Raw genomic sequence first — 21636 nt, forward strand, 5'->3', positions numbered from 1 at the left:
AACCTATTATAAAGCAGACTGTATTTAGAAGTCAACAAGGCTTCATATGTTCTCAATTAGAGAACAACTGGCTTATGACAAACATGACAACTTTGTTCCTGCAAAAGCTTTCCCACTTGCAAAACCCAGTAACACTACTTGACCCCTGACATTCATCACCAAATATCACTCTCAGGAGTAGCCTTGAGAAAGGGAATTCCACAAAACCAACCCATGTAAGTGACACTTGTTGAGCAACACACAAACAAGTTTTGATGACATTATAGGAGAAAAGAAATACAGCACTTTTAACCTTTTTTTCATGACCAGAGATTTAATAGTTACTCTACACGAAAATTCTGCAGCTCTTCACTTGCTCATGGCTTTCCATTAAAAATGCAGAGAAAAGCATCAGTCTTATCTATTATTCAACAACATAAACTGAAAAGAAAAAAATATCATGAATTAGTTTCAGCAAAATACAAAAACAAGCACCCCCAATCTGAGTAGCCAATCTAAACCTTCAAGAGTGAAATATTAGCGACTGCAAGCAACACATCTCAGGAATCAAACTCCAGGAGTAAAAAATATTGAATTTTATTTAATCAAATTTAAGGCTTAAGAAAAAAAATATATTGAAAGTCACTCATAAAAGCCAGCTCAGAAGAGGAGAGAGAAACTCCCCTTCCAGTGGCTGAACAATGTTCAAGCTGCATGACAATGCACAGGCAGTAAGGGGAAGAAAGAGGGAAGGATGGAATGGGGATACAAAACCCAAGGCAATTCTACACACAAATCAATGGCCACATCAAGCTCCAAGACTGGAAGCACAAGTCTGTCCACATGGCACTGCACGAGCTCACCAAAGCTAAAGATCTCTTGGGAAGAAACATTCAGATTTTCACAAGGCAACCCAAGGTCCTTGGGTCACTACACTCTTTTCAGTGCTTATACACATTCTCCTCTTCATGTACAGGGAAACTGTGTCCAAAAGCAGTTATATCAATAAAAACAGAGGCAGTTGCACTGTCAAACAGACTGACACATACATACATAACTTAACGGAAACAAGTTGTGCTCATTTCTGAGAAATAAATGTGATCACATTGACGTTTGCTTCTCTCAGTCCAGTTCTTCAAGTCTGACCTCTTTTGACATCTTCATGAAAAACCTTGTTTTTTCAAAAACCTTGGTAGTGTTTGTGAACTTGTTCCAAATGCAACCGCTGAAATCTCACCATCGACAATATATCAAACCTCTCTGTGAGATCACTGAATTACTTTTCCTTTGAGGCTTCAGAGGCAGGCTCACACCCAGCTGCTTTTGCTGACAACTTTTTTTAGACCATAACCTAAATCTTTAGCCATGACATCACTGCAGGTCCACAGAGAAGGTGCTAAATAAAACTAAGTAGAAAGTCTTCCTATTAGAAGTCTGAAATTACACTAGCCACATATAGGCATACTTCAGAATATACAGGGGCAAAACAACCTAGAGCCCCAGGATTTTAAAAATTACACTGAATAAGGACAGAGAAGTTTATCCAGAGTGGCAAAAAAGACATTCACCCCATGAATTTAAAGGTCCTCAAATAAGTTGAACTTATCTCAAATTCAGTTCCAAATAACTGAAACAAAGGCTGGTGTTAATATGGCCAAAGCCATCGAGAACAAACTGTGGAAAGACAGTATTTAGTTAAATTCTGGTTTGCATACAAACAGTACTTAAAAAAAACCCCAAGTATTAATTAGTCTTCAGGAAACTTGGCAAGATTTGCAGACCCTGGAATCCTAATCTGTAATGCTGGCTCTTGTCAGCAGCTAATTTCAGTGCATGAACTCCACAGCCATCTTTGACACCAGAATGATTTTCACCAAATCACTGGAATTCCTTCCTAGCATTAGGAACTGGCTGTGGCAAAAACTGGCAAAGGGAAATGTACCCCCCAGCTGGTGTTTTCAATGCAATGTTTTATGACTAAGAAATTCCAAATAGGAATCATCTTTCTCCGATTTTAGATGTATCAGATTATCACAATTAACCTTAACCAAGTAACTTGGCTGATGAGGTGTTGCAAAGTTTCAAGCACCAGAATTTAAAGCAAAGTTTGCTGGCCACTGCTCTGTTCCTTGCCAAGTCATAGCACAATCACACATTTCTGGCTGCTCCTGGATCAGATACAACCAATTAATCAGATTTGATGTCTGATGTAAAACAGACATCAAATTCACAGCTTTACAGAAGAAATGCCTCTTGCTCTCCCCTCAGTGATCTACTGGTACTGTTTTCTTATTGTATTCCAATTTTAAAAAGTCACAGTGTACTTCTAGCCATTTTACTTTCAGGTTTTCAGATGAGTTAATAGCAGACTATTCTCTGCTACTGTAAGGAAATCAGCCATCCTTAGACAAACTTCCTTTTCCTGTTGTGTCTCAATCACTGGCCAGAAAAAGAACTATGAAAGCTGAAGTACACATGAGCACGCCTGAAGTGCTTCACAGATTACAAGCTAGAAGGATGTCTGGACAATTCACCAGACACAAAGATTCTTACTGTTGATCAACTTTTGCCAGTGAAATGTTTGTTAATACATGCATAATAGAAAAAAGGACATAATATATTTAAAATTTTGGCTTCCAAAGAAAACCATATACTTTAGAAATACAAGTATTAAACCCTTCAGGCACACTATAGTAAAATATTATAAAAATAGATACTTTTCTAAAATTTACACTATGTTAGGCACTGCAAATGAACCTGCTCTCCCTGAAAAACCTGGTGTCATTGGAAGCAGTAAACCATGTTAGTTAGATGGCCCACAGTAAAACTGACAGCCACAGCTACTTCCAAAAACTTTTCAGCCACATACTGTAATCTTACAGCTAAGGATACAACACCAAAGTCTTACAGAAGAGACTGCACCTCCTACTGAGCTACAGATCCATCTACTAAGCCCCCACAAAGGGAGGACTGGAAGAAGAGTTTACTTTTCTCTTGATTAAAATAAAAACCCTGACAATAAGAAGGACTATTTCAGCTTCATGTAGAAAATTACTGAAGAAATCATTCTGCTTCACTGTATATTTTGATTCACATTTGAACCATGAACCAGATGAAACTGATGGCTCAACAGCTTTACACAAGACTTTAAAATTCAACTACTTTAATATTTTGCTAAATATGTACTTCCTTATTTAAAAACATATTTCAGTAAGGATTAACACTGAATTTCTAAGTCTTTCATCAGTCCTGACAGTGGCAGTTAAGACTTGTGAAGATCAACATAGTAGTTGTGAGAGAAACTAGAGAAATAACAAAAGCCATCAACAGCTAGCACAGCATGCTTGCTACCTACTGAAAACAAGCTTCTCAAGTGTATGCAGACAGCACTTTTTAAAGATATTACTGATCATTGAAAGGATAAGCATTTTTAAAGAGGTTTTTCTTCTATAAATAAAGAATATTTACATTTTTCTCAGACAGAGAACAGCATCAGGGCTTTACACCCTCTTGCCCAAAACAGAGATTTGTAAAACTTAATGCTACAGATTGTCAGATTTTTCCTATACTGGGAACTGGCTTACATTTTTCAAAACAGCATGGGGTTTGCACAACCTGAAATCAACTAAAGATCTAAATATTTTGTGATTTTTTTTTTCCCCAATTTCCAATTATGGTAGCTGGATATGTTGCCAAAAACGACTGGATAAGTCTGCTGGAGAGATTAATATGATTGCAAGATTCTGGAGAAATCAGCATGTGACATTTGAAACTATTACATTTTAAGACAGAAGACAGGAGTGAAGACAGAACAATCTTCTTAGCAATCCTTCAAGGAAAGAGTTTACAGCAGTTTCATGGCTCCCTGCTACAGTCTTTAAAATCTGTTCTGCCAATGTCTTGGGAAATTCCATTTCTTCCTCAGAGATCAACGCTGGTGCGCTGACTTGCCTTGCCAGAAAAAAGGTAGACAGCATATGTTCAGTGATTTTTTTTTTTTTAATAGCTTCTAACAAAAACCTTGAGCAGGGAAAAAAGATCCATATAAGGCTTTTAACAATGGGAGTATTTCGTGGTCCGTGCATTTCTTCTGCCTTGGTGTCCAATCAATAATCTGAACATATACTTGCCTTGCAACATGGGTCTGTTTTCATATTCAGAAGGCATTACTTGCCTTTACAGCTTCAATATCAGAAATCAGTGTTCTGGCTAGGAAAATCCCAAAAATCTAAAAAGATAAAAAATATACCATTTTGTGAGATAAAACACTTGTAATGCACCAGTCTGCAAGATGTTTGTTGGCAGATTCAGATATCATTTCATAGCCAAGATTATCCATCAAAGTATAGCTATTACTAAAAGGTAATAAAGGTAACAGAATCCTGCAGGTAATAAAACCCATGAGAAAAATGCTTTCATGTAAAACTTCAGCAGCCTTCAAAATAATAAGCTTTCAGATGTCTTAGAGCTAGAACAAATCCACTTAACCATATTTGAGAGTCATAAACACCCATGTTTACCTACTGCTAGAGCTACAAAGCAAACATTTGCATTTGTTCCACAACTTTGAATATCAACCCAGTCAGTTTTCAGATCATTTTTTTTAAATACAGACAGAATGTATTAAAATGAAATTCTTGTCACAGACAACCGAGTAGCCCCAGATTATTCAGAGACATTTTTAAATTTGAAATTTTAACATTAATGTCAGTTCCCAAGGAAATTTTCCTTTACAACCTGAGGATAAACTTGTAACTCAGCAAATTTCCTAAAACATTCTTAGCAATAATATAAAAATGGAGTGAAGTTTTGGAAAGCCAAAAGATTTCATTTAAATATAGTCAAGTTATGTCTAATACTCAGTCCCACAATGAAATAGTTTAATGCACAAGAAAGACTCAATTGGAAAATACAAATAACTGAAAGTGGTTTCAGAGAGCCTTGGGATACAAATAGAGAACAACATTGCCAAGTTATTGTCAATCAACACACTGCCAAAGATTAAACTTTATGTCTTGACCATCTTCCTAGCAAGAAGTGCTGCTCTCAGCATAGCATTTCTCAATCCCATAGAAGCATTACCAGCAGATGGTGATAAAAATATATCAAACCTCAAGCTACAGAGGGCAGTATTACCAGGGGTGCAGGAAGGTCTTTTGCTAGCACTCTATAGTCAAGTATTGTCAATTACATGGAAAATACTTTCTGTAGCAGAACTTAAAAGTTTATTGTTTCCCATTGAAGTGAAGGAATTTCCTGGCACAGAAATTAACGCAGTGCAAACAACTGCCACAATCGAAGTGGGGTCCACCTTGAAAGCAGCAACCTAACATGCTTTACTGAGAATTTCAGCTCCCTCTCTGATGTACCAAGCACTGATAGAAGGTAATAGAGGTAGTAGAAGTCACTGTCTTCCATCTGGTCCTGCTAATATCACATTTGCAACCTGCTCTCCTAATTCCCTGCTCTTACATTCCCAACCTTTTTGAGCAGCATGCTACAAGCACTTCAGGTTAGCCACTGTGGGTTACCTACAGCTGGCTGAGGTAACCTTAGCATGAAGGACAAGGCTGTATCTTGGTCATTTCAGGTTTGTATAGAAGACTGGAGCTCATATCTACAGAAGCAGACAGCAGATCCTCCTTCCTTAATGACATTGAAACACAGAATATTTTATATAATAATCATGTATTACATATGACCATATTAATATTACAATATATATATCCCAATTATCACACACTATTATTATTGCACTGTATTTTTATTCTGACCTTCACTGCTTTGTGCAACCACTGTTTTCACACTAACTCCCCTTTACTATAATTAGTGTTTCTGCCACCCATGTATCATACCTTAAAAACCCACATTCAAAATATTTATTTTACCTCTGTCCTTAACTACCTTTACCTTCAGCAGGTCTTTATTTGCAAACATTACTTTTTCCAAGAATCATAATAACAACTAACCTGGAGCAGTGAGATAGCTATGAAGACACCTGCCACAATGTAGATATTTCGGGGTAACCAAGCTTCAAGCGCATGAATACATCCTTTGACAAAAATCTGATCATCCCATTGACTTTTGCTCTGATTTTAGAAAGAAAGAATACGATTACTCTTCTGCTCAAGTTCACTGTAAGATCTAGCACATGATCCAGCTAAGCTAATGTTTTGTCACTTTTGCAGTAAAGTTTTTAATCACACTTCAAAAATACACATCTGAATCAAGGAATGTCAGACATTATGTGTGCCGTTCTGAAAGACTTAGCAGATAATAGATGGTCAAATTAGCAAACAATAGATCAGCAGATTTAGACTATTACAACTGGTAACTGAAATGCATACTTGAAATCCAAGTCCTACCCCTTTTTGAAACCCACCTTTCCCCTTGCCTGTTCCCACTTGTTTCTGTGCCCTGCCACAGCAGAAGGTTACTTTAAACAAAGGACAATGTCTACCTTGCTCTACACCTGTATTATGATGTAGCACAGTTATTAGTTGCTAGAATTTTGAGCTGACACATCTATCAGCAATCCCACCAGTTTTAGTTTTGTCTATGCAAGCACAGAACATGACAGACAGCACCTTACCTTCTTTCTGATATCATAGCCACACTGAGTATTCACAACCTTTTGCTGCAAAGCAAAAGAGATTTTAAATAAACAAATCAATTGACTTGTGCTTACTTCTGTTCACAGCAAGTTTTTCTACCTTTTATAACCATAAACAAATCAATTGTCAGAGCAAACCATTTTTAAAAGCATTTTAGTAAAAACAAGCAAAGCCCTATCAGAACACAAGAAAATTAATGACAAAGCAAAAGTGTGTACTATAAATGATGATATCAGATGATATCCTGCACCCAAAATCTCAGCTGCTTCTATCACTTGGCATTTAACTAGCAACTCTTTAACATGAAAACTGCACTGCCAGCACACAGGTGAGACACCTGCATTTACAAAATTTATACTAAGTTTTATTGAAATATTAATAATAGAATCTCACATTAAACAGATTTAAGTATCCTTTTTCCTCCTTAAATATAGCACCAGCAACAGAAAAATGTGCATTTGAGCAGTACTGCTCCAAACTGAGCTAGAAAATAATTACTGGGTTTATCTGAACATGGAATATGTCCCTGACAAAGGCCTTTCTTGGCTGATTTCCAATACAACCAGAAGCCTACCAGGTATTAAATATGACTTACCAATGGCTCTCTCAGGATTCCTGGATGGATTTTAAGCTGTATTCCCAGCAGTACCATAAAGCACTATAAGTTAGCCCCTACCTCTACATTTTGGCATCTGCTGTAAGGCTCAAAAGTTGCACAAAGTTTAGCAAAACCAATAAGCACCTAAACCTTGCCAAAGCCAAGGCTGACTCAGAAGCTTTCAACTTCATACATGAGTACTTTACTAATCACCGACCAACAAGCAGCAAATGGAGTTACTCCTGCCTATCTGGCAGAGGGGTGGTGAAATATTAATTCCAACTGGGGCAGGCACACGCTTAGAGCTCTCAGCTCCCTACAAGCCAGGAAAAGGCCAGGGATCCAAGGAAGCAACATATTGGGAATAATAAAAAAAGCCAGACACGAGTGCTTCAGATCCAAACCATACTAAAATGGCTTGAATTCCTGGTGACAATACATTTTCAGTTAACATGTTGACACATTTGGACTCTAAAAGAATGCAACATAAACACAAAGAAGTCTGTCTGCACAAGAGTAATTTTTGGTTGGCACACCTCAAAGCCTTTCAACACCTTATTCAGGAAGTACTTCCTGTCATAACTTTACAATCTCGGGGCAAAAACAAAGCCAGGAAACAACTTACAGCAGGATCAGGTATACAACAGGAAAAAGGAACTCCGCACTTCTCGCGACTTTTGCTTTCACTCTTGCAGTCAAAGTATATGTTGAAGTCCCAGTCTTCTGGACCTTGGGCACCACAGCAATGGTTCTGCAGCAGATAAATACATTCCAGAAGTTTGTTCAGTGGATAAATTTTCTCTAAAATACCTCCAAACAGTTAGTGTTTGCTTACAAATCTTCACCATCCCTAAGTCGGTGCAGAATCAATAGCAACAGCAGAGTAAAAAACTAATAGACATGAAATGAAAGCAATACATCTGGATTACTGCTCCTGGAAACAGGTGTCAGCATGTCAAACAAATTACAAAACTTATAATTTTGGATATAATTGTCATACAATCTGTTCCATTGCAAATTTTTTTAAGAGAAAGCTTTTTCTTAAGGAGCAAGGGAAAGGGGAACAAATGAGAAAGGTCCTGAGATCTTCCACAATAGACATCACAACAAGTCTGGATATCAGGGTGTCTTCTATCCCTGCTGCTTTCAACACAGAAGGGAGAAAACCAGCACATCTGTAACACAGTACTCTTAGCTACAAATTACTATAATTCTATAAAAAAATGAAAACTTTAAAATCAATATTCTCCTAGAAGGTATCAAAGAAGTGACAGGATATGAACTTACAATTCTCTGTAGTGAATCAATGATGTTCTGGAGGTCAATGTCATCTCGGTAGGATTTAATGTTATTCTCAAAGAATTCTTTTACCCTGTCCCTCACCCAGTCCTGGAACAGGAAAGCCATAACTGCTACTGCCAGCTCCAACAGGAATATAAACACAATTGTTCCACAGAACTGTAAAAAACAAAAGTTCTAAATCGGACACAGAATTGGGTTCAAATTCTGATTCAGCACAGACACTGAGTGCAGTGAGAATACGAGGTAAAGAAACCCCAAGAGGCAGAGTTTTTGTCACCTGAACTTGACAGTAAAATGTCAAACCTGACAATGTCATTATTTACAGCAGTGAAAACAATAAAGGAGAATCTGTAAAACACAGGGCTAAAGAAGTCTTTATTACCTCTTGGATTGTTCCTAATTTTAGGATTCTTTTTTAGACTTTTTACCCAGCCTAATTGTTTTCAGATCTAAAGCAAAGAAGTAGTTTCTTATAAAAAGAGCTGTTTAAGAAATTTTACATCAGTCACTGAAGTCCCAAAATTTTGCCAACATGTACAAGAAACTTTAAAGTTTTTCAGGTATTTTGTTCCACTATATTACATACTCTCAGTGATTCCTAACTGACTAAGCATGTTCTATAACATCACAATGTTAGATTCTGGTATACCTACTATAACATCATTGCAGAGCAGAACAAATTTAAAAAGGCAAGGAAGAGCATGTTCCACAGAGAGAAAAAAAGATAAGCTGGAACCACCCTGCTTTCAATACAATTACTCAGAGGTTTGTCAAGGCAGCAAGCTTGCCATATACTTTGCCATAAACCAAATTTTATCATTAATTATCTGGGCTTGCTCCCAGTTCATCATTTGCAGCATTCACACACATAATAATTCTCTCAAATAATGATGTTACTTACAAACTTCAGCAGGCAGATGTTTTCTCTCAGTGCTCCCACACAACCAGCAAATCCCAAAGTAAACATCACTATTCCCACCACTAAGACAAGCACCACTGGGTCCAGACCGTGAAGACCAGTCACCTTTGTCAGATCAGACAACACACCCTGAAAGAAAAAACCAGAACAGAATGTGACCAACTGTAAGCATGTTATTCACCCAGCATTCCTTCTGGGCGATTTCCACATGATTCCAAATGAACTGGCTCCAAACCCTTGAACTTGCCAACAGTGACACCAACAAAAAAAAAAGTCTTGCTGTAGAATGGTCATTGACAGCACCAGTTTTCATCACCCCAGCGAGGAAGTATGAAAGTTACAGCTAGCAATTCTTTTAATAAGTCCCTTTCTCAGACTACATCCTCCTAAGTTTATTTGCCAAACAGAATTCCACAAGATGGTGCCAAAAGCTCAGTTCTATCACTCAATGTTCATTTAGTTTCAAGGTAGAAGAATTAATGTTTTAGATTAACTTGAAATGCATCCATCAGAAGGGCACTCCAATATCATGGTCTGAAAAATAAATTAAGACGACTTTTCCAATCATAAAGTTTAAGTGGGAGAAAGAGAAAAACATTCTAAGGACAAAGCACTTTATGGATGACATTTTAAAGAGGGAAAGAATTTTTTTTGTTGTTTTCAAGGCAAGCAAATATTCCTCTCTTTTTAGTTACAACCCTTCTAGTGCCAAAGAGTTTTAGCAGTGCTCCTCCCAGCTCTTTCAGAAATACACAAGTAGAGTCTAAACACTCCCCTTTCACCCCTGATAAAAATTCTTACACCAAAAGCAGTTATCTATTCTCTATATTTGCAATTTGTCTAAGATAGAAGCAATATTTTCTTTTTGGTAACTATCCAGAAACCACTTATCTTGACAATCCTTGCTATGAAGCCTGTGTGCTTGGATTGCTAAATCTATGTGAATGCAATGCTAAGAGAGTGAAAACCTTCCTTATACTTTCTAGATTATGTTTTAAGAAGTACACCAGCTACCATTACAATTCCACCAAATATACATAACAGGATTCTCTTGTGATGTGCAAGAACAAGATGGAACATGCAGAAGACCGAAGGGACAAACAACAGAAACTCTTCATGAGAATGACTTGTAGGGACACCCAGGCAGCCTTGCAGTAGTGTTCATCATACAACCATCAACAATGCACAAAACATTTTAATAGGGAAATATTTTCACTTCTGAAACACAGAAAAAACAAAAATCAACACAATATCCCATCATCACATGTTCACTATTTTTTTCTTTATAAAGTATATTCTCAAACTAACCATGTTTAGTGCAAGAGAAGACTATCAGAGAGACTTGCAATAAGCTGCCCAATTTTTTTCAATAAAATGCAAATTACCAGGTACCTGTTCTAGAGTAAAGTGCAAAGGATATACACCTAAGATAACACCTTGGAAAAATCCCTATAATTTCTTAGTCAACTGCTTACTTAAAATTAAAATCTACAGCATTAGAAGCAAATGTGCCCTTGGAGAAACTGCATCAGCTGAAGACATTGATGAACAGTACTGCAGTGTTCCACAAGACTCCATCTTCTTTCATAGCATGCTCCATAACAGCTTCTGTCAGAGCTGTTAATTTGGCAACAGCAAGACAGAATTGTTTATATCAAAACTGGCTGGTGGGGTGAAAAGGAAAAAAAATAATTAAACTGTAGCACTCAGAATTGCCTTGCAACAGCTGATAACTAACAGCTGAAACAGGTTTTTAGAAAATGGTCCTAGTTTGTTGATAATGTTTTACCAGTCACACATTTTCATTCTTAAAAACTGTTACACCTAACAGCTAACAAACTTGGTCTACCTGGTTAATTATGGGAGGCCCACCTAATCAAACCTTGGCTCAGACCCCACAGTCAAGAAACACCTGTGAGGATCAGAGGGGCTGATGCAGCATCCTTGTAGAATCAACATGCTGTGGAACAAAGCACTGTGTGACCAGGATGCTGGTCATAACTATTGATATAACATCCATAACCACTGCCAGCCATCTCCTTCCCACACCCAAACTCAAGCTTTTTGTTTTCACATGATCTCAATTGCTCAAGCAACATTTTTTGGAAGACAATTTTCTCTGATCAAAGCATGTTATAAATAGAAGTAGGCAGGAACTGGGCTTTGTTATTCAATCTCAGATGTCACTGGTCCACAACACTTTCTTCACATTCACACAATGTTTATACATGCTCTTTTTAAAAAGGTTATGGGTATTTTGCCCAAGAAATAATGTTAAGTCAAAAATCCTGAAGGAAGGAAACAATGGAATTAATTCAGGAAACTCTCATCCCACCATACCTATTATGCTAAAGACACTCCTGCCTGTGCCATCTGCACCTGGCACAAACAGGCTGCCCTTTACAAGAGATTTCCTCAGGTACACAGGAGTGCAGCCTGATACCTGTACTCGGGTATCTTTCTTACTTGCTGTAAGAAAACTCACACTTTAAGCCTTTTTTTCAGTCACACAGAACAGGGACTTATTTCTCCATGCTCTTGAAGTCCCTCTAACAACAGTCTTGATCTGAAAACTGACTGTACCCTCTCCATGAACTTGCAGGAATGAAGTCAGGCTGACCAGCCTCTAGTTTCCCAGATCTTCCTCTTTTGAAGATCTTCCTTTTCTTCAAATTTTATGCAAATTAATTTTTGTGTGACTGTCAGAGTAACTAAAGCCAGTTACAAAATCACAAGGATAGGCCAACTAGATACACCAGTTAGAGAGACTGGACCGCAATCAACATTTTTCCATGTAGTATTTTCAACACTTCTCACAAACCAAGAGTCTCATTTCAATATATTATCAGCCAAAAGGAAGCACAGGATTTATAGCCAGAGAAAAAGACTGCTGAGGAGTTAATCTGTAGTCCTAATGCACAAATAAAAGAGACAAAATCAGAGAAATGAAATGGATCTAATGTATTTCATGTTGTGGTAAGAGACAGGATGTTCAGAACTCTTCCACCACCTCTAGTTTATCTTTGGGTACACCACTGCAGCTCAGTTTCTGCAAAGTTTTTCTCTTACTTCCCATCTATTGTTCACACAGATGTTTATCTGTAGAATACAGGCCCTATTGGCTGAAGAATGGTACAACTCTGAAAGACTGAAAACATAGCACAGAACTGACATAAAAATAACAAACAGACTTCATGAACCATTCAGAAGTTCAAAAGCACAGGAAAGGCTTTGAAGCATTTATTTGCAAGATAGCACAGACAGGAGAAAGAGCTCAGGCAAAGTTAAAAAAATAAAGACAAAGAGTCTGCCTTTGTCTTTTAGCAACTTCAGTGTAGCATAAAGCCAGTTTGGCAAATGGAGATATTAGTCTTCAAGCACAGAGATCCTATGAGCTTGTATACAAAACAGAAGAATGAACATAAGAGAGCACAAATCCAAGACAAGTTTAGCATCCTCCTTAAAGGGTTGGAAAGAAAATTCTTTTGTAACAACAAAATAGGAGGCAAAAGCATTTCTGTGTCAAGATAGGTTGTCATATAGCAATGACAGCACCAATCTAGTTGTAAGAATATATGCAAGGAGATGGGGAGCAGGGAGGAGGAGAAGAAATACCTCAGAATTAAAATCACCATAAAACTCATTTCCAAAAAGCAGAGGAATCTCAGAACCTCTCTGCTTCTGGATTGCTGCTGTACTTAACCACTTCAATTGAGGAAAAGTGAACATGATGGTAATTGAAGTCTTACTAGCTCATGGCACAACTGAACAGCCAGGGCACCTGCCCTCCACTCCTGAGATGCAGATCAGTGAATCTAGTAATGGTCACATTCTCCTAGTGCTTGAATTCATTAAACCCACACTTTTACAGCCATTCAGTGGGGGGGGGAACCATTCATTTCCATACCTGTATCATTCTGTTCTCTTGTAACAGGAGAACTCCGAGTAGATGTGCATATATAACTTCCTCCAGTTGAGGAAGTTTCTTAGCTGCAAGAAACCTTTGCTAAAAATAAAGTTATACAGCTACATCATGTTTCCCAGTTTTGTTCCTCTACATGGAAACACAATCACTTAAGCACTCCATGGGGAATAGAGTGGACAACAGATGGCCAACAGACTGGGAGCATCTTTCTGAAGTATTCCAAAGATGCACATTTAGATTTAGTGGCGCTTTTTTAAAATATAAAGACAGCTCATACCCTCACAAATATTTGTTTATAATAAAAGGAGGTGCATAGAGAAATATAGAATTTAGAAACATGCTTTTGAAAGAGAGCCTATTCATAACAGCTAAATACTGCCCAGCATCCTGCTCTTACAAGTTCATAGAAAAACTCTGATTATCAAGGGTCACAGCTTAACTCCTGATCAGGGACGAGCAGCAAATTCCAGCTAAACTCAGGTTAGATTATTTGAGCATGCTCCTGAGCTCAGATGCTACATTTAACTTTTGCTGCTTCCTGAAGAAGTAGTTTTACTGGAGCAGGAGGGAACAGCCACTGAAGTAAGACCAGTTATTTCTATCCTTACCTTTTCACTCCATGCCCACAGACCAGCTGCAAGGAAGGCCACTCCAGCTAGCTAAAAAAAAAAAAATAAAAATAAAAAAATTAGATGTACTTATCACCCATATGCTCAAACTTGGCTAGAAGCACTATTGCTCAAATAAAACTAATATTGCCTGTAATTTGAGACAACAGTAATGGGACCTTACTCCCCATGAGTCCATCTCCCACAATAATTATTTGAAGGGCATTTATTCCACAACATTTATGCATTTTATAAATTACTTTTTAATAAGTATTTTAATATGATTCTTCATGATTACTCAAGAAGTACATGGTACTTAACAGACAATATCTCAGAGCAGCTCCAAGTGGGAGTTATCCTTGCCCAATGACTGTCTACAAAGTGTCTGCCTGCCCACTAATGAAGACATCAGAACATTTAATGCATTTTGAAGTTATTCCCTACTTAGTCACTTAATAGTACCAATATTATGGCTATGACAGTAGCCATGCTTGCTCCTTGTAACTACTCAGTGCCAAGGTCCTCTATATTTGCCTCTTCTCTGATTAGATATAGTTTGTCTTCCAAATCTTTACTTGCCTTAAGCCCATTTGAATCAAGCTAGATTAATGGTCTGTTTGCTTACTTTCCATAAGCACCAAATCTAACTTACAACAAAGCCTCCACTAATTCATGTTTGTATAATAATACTTCTGAATTACAGTCACTCAAAGCAAGAGCTCCTTGCTCTAACATCTTATTCCCTTTCTTCAGTGTTCAGGCAACTTGTTCTTAACATCCAATTTCAATAATCAAACTAAAATGACCTCTCCATAACCCAAGGGCAGCTCTTCCTCACTACTTAAAAATTCAACCCTGTAAGAGGACTTACAGCTCTCTACAACTATATGAACAGAGGTTGTAGTAAGGATGGGCATCAGTCCTTCCTCCCATAGAACAAGTAACAGCACAAAAGGAAATGGCTTCAACCTGCTCCAGGGGAAGTTTAAACTGGATATTAGGAAATACTTATTCCCTGAAAGAGTTATAAAGCATTGGAGCAAGTGGCTTAGTCACCATTCCTAGACATATTTAAGAGATGTACAGATATGGCACTTAGGAACATGGACCACCTGGCAGTTTGGTCAACAGCTGAATTCCACCTTAAGAAATCTCTTCCAGCCTAAATTATTCAATTATCCTGTAGAAAGGACTGAAGTTACCTCCCCAGTGCCAAGCTTTACACACACTGAAAAGTAAATCCCAACAACTGAAAAAACCCTTTGAAAAAGAAATCCTTTTCTCTAGGAAATGCAGCACCTCCCACTAAATAAATGGGCATGCCAGGCAAGTTTCTACAGCACAAATAAGAAGCAAGAATTGAACCCTCTTACACAAGAAAAAGATGTGCAAATGCAAAACACTGCTGGGCCCATGGGCTGCTTGCTGTAAGAACACTCAGGGCAAGTGAAATTGTTCTGGAGAGAGTGGGGGAGAGCAAAGCCAAAAAGGGCAAACATCATCCATGTTATTCTGTAAAAATTAGTCAAATTATATTACACATTTCTGTCTAGAAAGGACATATTCTGGGTCTTAAAGATTAAGCAACCAAAACCACCACTGACATATGGAGCTAGAACTGGACAAAACAGTACAAAATAAATTGCCAGAAGCAATAGCACAATGACTACTCACCTTGGACACTGAATCAGCTAAGAACATCTACAGTGATCATTTGGATCAAAACATAACTTGGAAAAGACTATTAAAAACCACACCAATATAAACATTGACCCACATTAACCCTAGATCTTAACCCAGTGATCTTCAGATCAAAAAAAGCAGGGAAAATCGTCAGTAATCAAACTTGTATGTCGTTAAGTTGCACAGTGCATGTAATTGATGAATCCTTCATCCTTTTCACGCCAAATGCTCCAGGAATGCTGGCAGACAGATGAAGACGGTATAATTTCGAGTAATCAAGGTAAATTACACAGAGAGCTGGATATTTGGAAATTTTTCTACAGAAAACAAGGCAGAAAAAAATAATTGGGAAGACATAGTCCACTCTCTGTATACAAATTAAGGGTACTAGAATACTACTAGCATCATGCTATAGAATTTGTAAATAGAGTGACCTCTTCAGACTGTCTGCCTTCCATTATAATTACCTTCTTAATTAAATTGCAACGGATTTTTGATTAAGTAGATTTTTCACTAGCATGCATTAGTCTCACCTTTGAACATGAACTTTGCCCTCATTTTTATAAAACATTCAGTTTCAAGATATACTACTTTTGAAAATTTCCATATGCACCTGTGCAAACTAGCTACAAGTAAAACAGAGTTTATCAGTCTTGTTAAAACAATGCGGATAAATCTAAAAGTTAATTCAGCTAAGAAAAGAAATTCGGCATTTTCACTAGAAGCAACCAAACCAGATACATTAAAAATTCTTTAGCAAAAATCCAGCAAAGTATGCAAGTACCTACTTGCAGAAGAAACAAAGCATTGGCAGGTGCAATTAGCAAAACAACCAATTTGCAACAACATAAAATAGTAATGAAATGAGAAATGAAATTAAACCCTTTTTCTTCAAAGACTACATGCAAGATATATTAAAGTATCTCTCTGAAAACCATTGTAAAAACACAGCATGGTGATCAAACTAGCTCAGGAGTTGGTGTGATTGAGCATGCCCAGAGTTCTACAGAGAATCAGCCCCAGGAAAATACCCTCTCTAACACACTTACACAGGCATCCAAGTGGTGAGTCTGAAGCAGACCAGGGAGCTCATCTGCCTAAACTGAAAGCCAAGTTTTAACCTTTTTCAGCTCACTGAACTAAACAGCTGGGTGAATGGGACAACAGGCAGCTGAGAAGAAGCAAGAACAGCGAAAAGTGCTCCCAGGGTGAGAGTAAGCTAGTCAGCTATTTCTAAAAAGCACAGCATTTTGAAATTTTCCTTTCAATAGAATCTGAATGACATGTAAACAAGAACAAATTGGACTTCCCAATTCACTACTGTGCTGCAGAGTCCTTGAAGCCACTTAGATGGAAACATACACAAAGCAGGTCAATTGTGCCCCTTTGAACAGGAAACTGAAACACTATTTACCAGCATTTGCTTATTTCTTGCTTTGGAACTGATAAATCCATTTTTTAAACATATTCCATCAAACCGTAGGCTCTGCTCAGATGTACAATACTGATGCCAATTCAGTGACACTGTGCCCACTTCTAAGCATCACCTATTTATCCATTCCCAAGCACACTTTGAATTCCTACAATTCCTATGACACTACCAACTGAGAAAACAAGGCTCATTTGTGTCTCAGATGTAGGCAGCTCTTGCAACACAAACTGATTGTAGGTCACTCTGTCCCTAGGTCTGAGCAGCAGCAATAGGAATTGCTTGCAGCTTTTGTATATTCTTACAGAGAATACATTTCCCACTCCCTGGAAAATCCTACTTTACACTGCAGCTCCACCCATGCTAGAGTAATCAGCAGCCTGCAGCCTTCCTTCCTATCCTTGTCTCTTCAGAGACTCTTCCTCTCAGTGTCAGGAAATCACCTGGTGGTACTTTCTCTCCTCTTCCTGGCACAGCAAGGCTGTTTCACAAGTTCCTGGAAAACAACAGCTAGCAGAAGCCAAGAAAATCTTATGCTAACCTGGGTCTTCTCTCATTTTTCAAAGGGATGAACTCGGAATTCTTTTCCAGAACTGAAGAGAATTTTTGACCTTCACTACCATGTGCAGGACAAAATGCCAAATCTCCTATAAGAGGAGTGAAAAGTTCTGGTTTTGTCTCCAATAACACTTAAGAGTCACCCACAACTACAGACCTTTAGAAGACAAACCCAGATGACAGCAGCTAAAAGTTATTTTACCCTGTCCTCTCAATTCATGAGAGACAGTGAGATCATGTGCAACATAAAAGGCTTTGGCAGAGCACACGCACAATCCTACACTTCACTGAAACAGCCATGGCCCAGCTGAGGTGCAATTCTCAGCCTACCCCAAAAAAACACCCTTTCAACTGTTTGGAGGCAAAGCAGCAAGCACCAGAGCTCTCACAGAAGAGCTCACTCAATTGCAGAATGACTCAGAACAGAAAAGTGTCAAAACCAAGCTCTTCACTTGGCATTGTTGCAGTTAAATTGCACCATGACAAATAAAGTGATTTGAACAAAAAAAAAAAAAAACTTTCGAATACAAAAAGGTCCAGCCTTCTTATCTTGCTCTCTGCAGGGCTATCTTAATGGCTCTAGTACTGCCTTATCACTGCTCATTAACAAGAGTGTAGTTGGACAAGCTAAGTCTTGTGAGCATGCTTAAAAAGCAAGATGGAAACAAAGCAATCACACATCCAAATCATGCCTAGGCAGAGCCCTCCCTATGGCCTCCATTCCCTTTCTTAAAAGAGCAGAGAAGTGGTATTACAAGCCAGCAGTGCACAACCAAAAGCCAGAACTTTGTATTCCCAAGTCACCCAACTGAAAAAAAGATGCTTCCAGAGAATGAAGATTTACAGATTTCTAAAGGGCGATTACACCGAGTTTGCCATTATTAGTCATATTTTCCCTCTTTGAGTTCAATATTTTGTTTAATCCCAATGCGAACTGTGTTTGAAGCATGACACAAATTGCAGTAACCACCCAGTGAAAAGTTTAAAAATTCTGGGAATTACTATTAAGTTTAGTAAGTATGACAGAAGAACAAATGCAACTATTTTCATGCAACTACTTACTATTACCTGGTTTGTGTATAAACTGTGCATAAACACAGGAGAGCTCTAACAGCTTATATGGGCAAAAGGCCCTCTGGCATCCAGCTAAATCCATCCTTCATCCACCTCTAGAGCAGCCAGGCTCACTAACAAATGCTCACAAACAAGTTCCCAGAAGCACCTGTCCTGCAGCCCAAGGAAAGTGAATCAAAACTAACATTCCCTCCTTAAATGCTCCTTGTGAGTTACGGTTATGTTTCTCCTTCTGGTTTTGTAGTCCTTCAGCTCTTTTAAGGCACACATAAAATTCACTCAGTTTCACAAATGGTGAATTTGTAGTCACACCAGCCAGCAGGATTTCACAGGCTCCTGAATCCTTGTGTCAGCTGAATGATTCATGGATTGCCTATAGGGGTGTCTACCTTCTACATCTACATAGCTTGTTCTACAATTAATGGTGCCAAAAATCTTATCAAAAGAGCTGTAGCTGCACATCATTTACTAGGCCAGCCTGATAAGGTCAACAGAAGCATCAGGCCCTTTTGTTGAGGAAGCTACCAGGACTACAAGTACCTGTTCAGAAAGCTAATTCCTCCAGCCAACAGATCAGCTGAAATACACAGGTTGTATTATCAACTCTCCTCAATACTTTGGCATATCTTTAAAAGCTTTTCCTTAAAGAAGAGAAAAATCTTTAGATCTTCATCATTCATCTCAAAAGAATACAGTTTCTTAAAAATGAAAAAAATGTAATGACTGCAAAGAACAAAAAAGACACCAAATTTATTCTTGTGAAAAAAGAGGCAAATTCTTGACAGTCTTCTTCCCCTTATAGTGAAGGCAAAAAAATTCAGTTTTTAAAAGGTTGTCAGAAACAGTCATAGACCCCAATTCATGAGACAATAGAAAAAAAAGCAGAGGTCTAGAAGAATCCTATTATGTTCATGAACAAGAGTGTTAATTTCTCACATATCCCACCATGAAAGAGCATCCACGTTGTTATGAAGTGATTTCTCTGAAAGCCAGGACAGTTTGGCAAGCATCTCTTCTCATTGTGGCACACTCCACCACAGGTACATGGGAATTGTACAATACAGAGGAAAAGGAACTGCAGAGCTGGTGGCTTGTAAGCACAATTCTTGACCTGTTTCAAGCATCCTCCATTGCTACACAGAAAATATCATGCCTAATGAACACTTGCACTATGCAATATTGTAGCAAATTACCCCTTAAGGGAACAAAAGTTTCTACAAATGTTTTCTGCTCTGGTATCCACACAAGGGTAACTCCCCCCCGAGGCTTAATGCTACAGTATCATGTTGGAGCATTGCACTAGTCAACAAAAGGTGGTGACAGTAACAAAAAGTTCTGTGGTTTTTAGCAACTTTACTGCTAGCACTGGACAAGTCACTGTATCTGCACTTTTCCAGGATTACTCATGCCTTTCCATGACTGCAGTTCCTAGAACTTCAAACTTGTTAACACTTGACCTGAAAATTCCAAAAAGGAATTATTGAGTTTGTCTGAATTGCTTCCTCACCTTCCCTTCACAGACATCTTAACTCTTTCTAGTGTAACACTAAGCACCACCCTTTAAAGGGCCTTCTCTTCCAAGGCAGGTGCTTCATTGAATCACACATCTAAAACCACACATCTATTATTGTACTTTTTCACACTCAATTCCAAACATTAGAGGCAGGTAGTCCATAGCTAAATATTTCAAGACTGTATCACAGTTCAGCTGCCCACAGAGCACAACATGTGCTGCCAGCTGTTGACACTCTCTGAGGAAGCTCCTTTTTTCTCTTCTGCACAGTGCATTTACAGCTACACCACCCAACAAAGCTTAAAGATGATCTGAAAGGAAACATTATTAAAGGATTCTTTTAATAGGGAAGCAACTTAACATGGATAATATGGACACCGAGTCCTATAACTTTCAATAATAATTTCTCATAAGGGATAAGCTTCAATTACAAAACACCTGGGGTGTTTTGTAAACAATACATCAGTTTCCTGCTTTCACACAACTCTTCCAGTCTGTTCCCTTGAACAGAGTAATGAAGCTAAGTAATATAACTTAACTGTGCATAAACTATTTCAACCTCTACATTTTGTACTCACCCAAAAGACAATGTTGTAGCTGAAGAGCAAGTATTTGTACCAACAGCTGACTTCTGCATTAGAATATCGGTAATAGTGCATCTTCTATGGCACAGCGTCTGCACAGAAGAGAAAGAATGACAGGATTAAGTAAAGATTTCATTCATAAAGGTTTCTCCCCGTTAATAAAGGCCCCTCTTGCTCTCTTAAGAGAGGACAGTAATCTGTACCATATGCCATTCAAAGGCATTTTTGAAGTCAGCTCAAACTTCCACTCACCCTACACTTCCTTTCAGTATCTGTTGCTTAATAATCTTATCTTTAAGCATCCTAATGTTATAACAGGGCAGGCACACCCACAAAGGAAACTCACTATACAGTTAGCCTAGGAAGATCTACATCAACAAGATGACACTCATCTGCCTTCTCATTCTTTCAAAACTGTTTTACTTCAGCAAATGGCTGCTTGGGCTTATCCTCAAACCCTGTGGATTGTACATCCAGCAATCCAGCTAGCAGGATACCAAAGTGGTTACCTGGAATCTCTGTGTCTCTGGATTTCTAAATACAAAAGGTAGTTATACCCAGCTCTTCCCTATTTCTGTGTTTCTTTACAAGATCATCTCCTGCAAGAGGTTTAATTCTCAAGAACCAAAGTCCCACCATTTAATACCCACCTGCTCTGTGGATTTGGTTTGCTTCCTCACACACACTAGGGAGATAAGGTTCACATCTCTTGCTCAAGTATTTCAGACAATCATAAATAAAGCACCTCTGCAGAAATGCCACGCATAAGAAAGACAGAACAAGCTGTAAACTCAGAGCAGGAGTGAGCACTTGCACAGCCCTCACATTCTGGACAGCTGAGCAGCATTTC

The 21636-nt window shown here is 38.3% G+C and overlaps 1 protein-coding gene across 2 annotated transcripts in view; it reads right to left on the reverse strand.

Moving 5' to 3' along the window:
• Nucleotides 1-2: 2 nt before the first annotated feature.
• The window catches only part of TSPAN14 (tetraspanin 14), a 34801-nt gene continuing 13167 nt past the window's right edge, over nucleotides 3-21636 (reverse strand). For both annotated transcript variants that reach the window (XM_077784556.1, XM_021526645.3), the window contains exons 2-9: nucleotides 20781-20878; nucleotides 13946-13996; nucleotides 9395-9541; nucleotides 8479-8649; nucleotides 7817-7942; nucleotides 6572-6616; nucleotides 5949-6068; nucleotides 3-4207 (exon numbers count right to left, since the gene is read on the reverse strand). In XM_077784556.1, coding sequence (XP_077640682.1) covers nucleotides 4136-4207; nucleotides 5949-6068; nucleotides 6572-6616; nucleotides 7817-7942; nucleotides 8479-8649; nucleotides 9395-9541; nucleotides 13946-13996; nucleotides 20781-20861 — 813 coding nt within the window. In that variant the 5' untranslated portion in view covers nucleotides 20862-20878 and the 3' untranslated portion in view covers nucleotides 3-4135. The remainder of the gene's footprint in view (nucleotides 4208-5948; nucleotides 6069-6571; nucleotides 6617-7816; nucleotides 7943-8478; nucleotides 8650-9394; nucleotides 9542-13945; nucleotides 13997-20780; nucleotides 20879-21636) is intronic.

The sequence above is a fragment of the Lonchura striata genome, chromosome 7 (assembly GCF_046129695.1).
Source record: "Lonchura striata isolate bLonStr1 chromosome 7, bLonStr1.mat, whole genome shotgun sequence".
NCBI lineage: Eukaryota > Metazoa > Chordata > Aves > Passeriformes > Estrildidae > Lonchura > Lonchura striata.